General features: G+C 33.1%; 1 protein-coding gene across 1 annotated transcript; it reads right to left on the reverse strand.

Annotated features, from left to right (window-relative positions):
• Nucleotides 1–461: 461 nt before the first annotated feature.
• Nucleotides 462–3,593, reverse strand: LOC7478982 (CBS domain-containing protein CBSX6). Its single transcript, XM_002319778.4, has 2 exons — nucleotides 2,834–3,593; nucleotides 462–1,639 (listed from the first exon to the last, which is right to left on the reverse strand). The coding sequence occupies exons 1-2, from the start codon at nucleotides 3,175–3,177 to the stop codon at nucleotides 709–711; spliced, it is 1,275 nt and encodes a 424-aa protein (XP_002319814.2). The 5' UTR covers nucleotides 3,178–3,593; the 3' UTR covers nucleotides 462–708.
• Nucleotides 3,594–5,332: the final 1,739 nt, after the last annotated feature.

Here is a 5,332-nt window from a genome sequence, read left to right on the forward strand (position 1 = left end):
AATTTCTCGATATTTAATTCAATTCTTATTTTATATATATAAAGAGTTTGACAGTGAATTTGCGTCATTTGAAGTTGATATATTTCAGTTGATATGATTTTTAAATAAAATTTCATTTTTCCCAAATCATTTAAATCATGTAAATTTTAATATAATTAGTCTGAATTTCAATTTTAAATCTGATAGAGCACAGGGTAGAGAGTAGTGAGTACTTTTAAAATAATGGAGTAATATTTTCCATATTCATTCAACTATATATATTTCTCATGATGTTTTTTAAAGAAAAAATAAATAGTGCATGTATTAATTCAAATGAATTATTCAGATCATAAGCATTTCATTTATGAAACAACCATCACACTTTTAGAATTTTCCTTAATTTGTTTTACGTATTCCCTATTTATATTTTTTAAGCTATTATCAAATCTTTTTTCTATATAATCACCCTCGTAATAATTAACTTTTATAAATAATCAATCTTAGTACATTAATTATAAAATTTAGTTTATACAGATTTTCTTAAATATTTAGTCTATCGTTGTTCAGGCTAGAATTTACAACATTATTGTACAACTCATCAAGAAACCTATAAATTCCCACAAGCTTATATCTCTAGTACAATGTATTAATTGTTGAATAGCGATGTCTTCACACGCGCACACACGTGTGTGTATATATAATACAAATAATAATTTCTTTAAGAACAAATCAATTTTGAAATTCAGTTGTGAAACCCCCCTCAGGTCGATTCACAGTAACAGATGCAGGTTGTTTCGTTACTGCAGCTAAGATGTCAGCGTAACCAACCACCCCAACTAAAATGTCATCACTATCATCCTCAATCACCCATACATGGGTTGCCCTGTGAGACAGCATCTGAGCCATCACCGCGGCCAACGAGCTTGTAATTTTACATGTCAGGGGTGCACTTCGACCCCTGTACATGCTCCTGCCCATTCTGATTGAGCTACCTGGATTGAACCCAATGCTCCTACTACTGAATTCCCTCAGCCTCGTAGAACCAATCCCATTAGCTGTACTCTCATCACCAACTGCTGAATTGACTGCAAAATCCAGGAGCGATCTTGCTGTTTCATTATCCTCAACCCCCATTACAAACTGCCCAGCTGAGAGATTGGCTAAAGCCCATGCTGCAGCCAGGTAATCACATTTCCACAATCTGGAGGCTGATATTTCCCCTATGATCTTACACTGGCCATCTGGAATGGGCTCCACAACAGCTACTTCACTGGGATCTCCATGTAGCTTTCTCGTAGCTTCAAAAGCAGGAAGAGAGGCTTCTACTGAGGTGTAGTTTGGGTTAATGACTCCAAGGGAGGAAATGGATGAAAGAGGTAGTGGAGCTAGAGCACCAAGGCATCCAATGAGAAAACGGATGACATCTTCTCTAGAGAGACAGCAAAATTTGTTGCGGTTGGAAGTGCCAGAAGATGAGGAAGGACGGTTGGTGTTTATGGTGAGGTTATTATTGCTGCTGTTGTTGGATGCATCAGCATTCTTGAGCCACTTACCATTGTAGAGAAAAGAGAATCGCTTGCTCATACCTTTCCATACCATGCTTTTTGGAACAAGAAGGCGCCTTACACCTTGCTTCATCATTTCCAAAGCATCTATCAATCTACCACATGCACCAAAAAGTCATTTCCTGATAACGTATATTTCTCAGGAATGCATCATAAATTGCTGTAATTTGTGCCATATCAGATCACACGACATTATTTAACAATCTCACACTATATAAACTCTATTCTCTTGTACATAGATAACATTTGCGAGGAAGAACAAAATGAGAAATCCCTTAAGATTTCTCCAAAAACAAAAAAAAACAAAAAAAAAACCATAGTTTACAAGATGACTGAAGGGAAAAGCAATTGTCAATAAGCAATGCACTCTGGCACAGATATATGTTTGTCTCTAGATACAGATTAACACACACACACACAAATACACAGAGAGACAGACAACAAAAACAACCCAAAGTTGGTGTCAGATAGAACATGTACAAATATGAAGATTATTTATATGGGAAAAGATTATGTGAGCACCAAATCTATCTAAAAAGGAAAAAAAAAATTAATACCTAAAAAGATCAAATTCCAAATTTTTTAGAAAAACTTTCAATTTTTGCATTAAAATAATTACTCATTTCTTCCCATTTCTTTCATCCTCCCATTATTGCAAGTGACAATGCAAGTCACCCAAGAATGAAGAAACCAATTTTCTCCACCATTTAATAATATTACAAAACTACAATTCTTAATAAATACAAGATTAAGCCAATGTTCCTACATCCTTCTTCCTCAACTTGAAAATCCCCACCAATCTCACCTTTTCCTCCTTCTCTACACCCTCACTTGACACAGTCAAGGAAAGAGGTATTTGGATCACACCATCCATTAACAAGGCATTCGATGACAGATTACAAAGGGAAAGGTGTAACCAGCTAACCAACGACCATATTTAATAACTTGGTCCATGAGAACAAACCTTCTATTGAATCCCATGTCGACACTCTGGGGCACTGAGATAAAGAAAATGATAGAGAAATGCAGTACATCCCATGGGATTAAGGCAAATTCCCAATGAAATTGCACATCCTTTAGTTCCTCGGGAACACATTTTTTGTAGTGAAGTTCAAATTTCCACCATTATGATTACCATCAAGAGTCATTTGAAAACATTCAAGAGAACCATAAATAGAGCTGAATAACAAATCCAAGAAATTGAGATACAGAATCTCATATACCACAAATCCATGAGAATATAATAATACTGAGTAGTATTAAAAGAAATTAGATTAAAAGATACTAACCTTGTAGCAGGATCAACCTGTTTGAGAAGCGAAGCATTAGGAACAACAACCTGTGAGACCGAAGTCTTGATGGCCTTATCCTGGTCCTCCAAGCACTCAGTTGAAGCCAAAAAAGCCACAATATCAAGAGAATTAAGGATACCAACAAACCTTTGTTGTCTCATTTCACTGGTCTCAATCATGCTCACATGAGATTTCCTCTTCCAAACTGGAATCCCACACTCTGTCGACTCTCCAATCGCCCGAATCGCAGATTCTACCGTCTCTGTCTCGTAGAATTCCACCATCTCTGGCTTCCCCACCGTCAGATCTCCCACCACATGATAAAGAAACACAGATGCCATTGATGAAATTCTTTTTCGTTTTTTAAAAGCAGAGAAAAATAGCGGTAAGAAGAGTGAAGGGGCTATAAGAGGGAATGGAGGAGAATAAGGAGAAGGTGAAAAGCTGTAATGGGTAATTTGCGGAGAATCAGAAGAAGCAGAGGATGAACAATGTTGTTTATAGGTGCAGGGATGAAGACAGATATGGCCATCGATGGAGTAGAGGAGGAGGAGGAGGAGAAAAGTTGAGGCCCATCAAACCCAGGTTCTATAGTATCTTTCGTGGATCACTGAGAGGAGAGAGTGCGTGAAAATTGGTCAGCTAATAGACAGGGAGGGGAGACACAGTTGTGGATGAGATTGAATAAATAAAATAAATCAAGTATTGCTTGTTTGATTGGATTTGGACAAGTATTCACATAATTCAGCCACGGTTTTCACTTTTGCATTTGCACCGCTAATATTTTTGTTGCACCTATAATTTTGGATGGGTTGTCCACCCTACGTTAAATTTTAAATTTTTCCAAGCTTAAAAAAAATATACAAGTGATGAAAAAAAAAATAGTTATTAATTTAAATAAGTTCAATCAAATTCAAGTTATTACTTTAAATAATTTCAATAAAATCAATTAATTTAATAATATTATTATAAAAATAAAGTCAATGATAATATAAAAAAATGAAAAACAAATAATAATGACTAATGAAAAAATTAGGTACTTGTTAATATTATAAAAAGATATCATTTAAATATTATTAAAATATCTCAAAGATCTCATTTAATAACAAAGTAAAAAATAAATAAAAATAGGATAATGTTATGATGTGAATCCCGTGATCATATTGTTGTGTAACCCACACGCAAATAAGATAAATCCTGAAAAACCAAATAATTATGTTTGATAAGAAGTGTGTAAAGACGAATATGTAATCCAAGGAACCGGCACTATTAGGATGAATCTTCACCCAATGATTACCAAATCACGAAAGAGAAATGTAAGGAAGAACGTCACAAAATTAATTATATTTTTATAAGTTTGATTGTTCTTTATTTAAAGAAAAACATGTTGCTCCAAGCAAAACAACAATTTTATTTATAATTTATGGTTGCAGGGCAAACCTACGTATAAGCCAAATAACTCTATTTATAATAGGTGAAAAAAAATATCTTAAACAATTCTAGAAGAATAATAAAAAAGTTATAAAAAAAATAGATAAAAAAAAGATCTTAAATCAACTAGGAAACTAATACAAATTCCACACAGTAGCTTTTGAATGTTATTTCAAGTTATTCCTGATGTTTGATTGACCTAAAATTTTAATTATATATATAAAAAAAAGACCTCTGGAAACATCTAATAAAATTTCAGCTCGATCGAACTATTAAATTAAAAATTATGCTTGTTAGTGTAAAACTATATATTAAAAAATCAACCCAAAACCAACTTTAGCTCTTTTAAATAAGCATGAAAATCTTTGTAGTAGTTCATACCCCTTAGTTTCCTTGTAGAATATGAAAACTTCCAAAATATTTTGCCATTAAATAACATCATTCCTCTTTTTCTTATGTAGATAGGATAAATAAGAAATCCTTATAAGAAAAGGATTTTGGAACATTTACAATAATCATTGTCACACTTGAAAACTATGTTGTTGTTCATTAAAGACCCTTGTAGAACTAAAAAAGCTCCTAAAATTAGGTGTTAGATATCATTGCATTATTAAGAAAAGATTCTACTCCAAATTTAAAAGTTCACAAGTCAAAAGGCAACAAATAACAAATTTCATATTGTATTTGTTGACCTATATCACAAGACCTTCTAGAACTTTGATGGACCTGAAATATTAAACTCATGTAGAAAATTATGTCTGGAAACACTTGGTAAAATTTTCCCTTGATCCAGTAATTGAATTGAGAGTTATGCTCGATAGTGTAAAATTGAACAACATGTAACATCATGCTATAATTCAAATTTGATTGTTCAAACCTTGCAAAGATCTTATCACTTTATAAAGAGGAAAATTAAAAACAAAAATAAGAAGCTCAATTACCATCAAATCAAATGCTGAAGGATAATCTGAAAAAAAAAATCAATTTAAAAAAGGATAAAAAGACTTGACTCGAGTTAGCATGCCAAATTCACGACCTGATTATAAGGTTAAAGAAAAAATTATG

The sequence above is a fragment of the Populus trichocarpa genome, chromosome 13, assembly GCF_000002775.5.
Source record: "Populus trichocarpa isolate Nisqually-1 chromosome 13, P.trichocarpa_v4.1, whole genome shotgun sequence".
Classification (NCBI taxonomy): domain Eukaryota; kingdom Viridiplantae; phylum Streptophyta; class Magnoliopsida; order Malpighiales; family Salicaceae; genus Populus; species Populus trichocarpa.

Coding starts and splice junctions, on each gene's coding strand:
- LOC7478982 (XM_002319778.4), bottom strand. CDS start 3,177: ATGGCATCTGTGTTTCTTTATCATGTGGTGGGAGATCTGACGGTGGGG. Junction 1,640..2,833: donor CAGGTTGATCCTGCTACAAG/GTTAGTATCTTT, acceptor TGCATGTGGTAG/ATTGATAGATGCTTTGGAAA.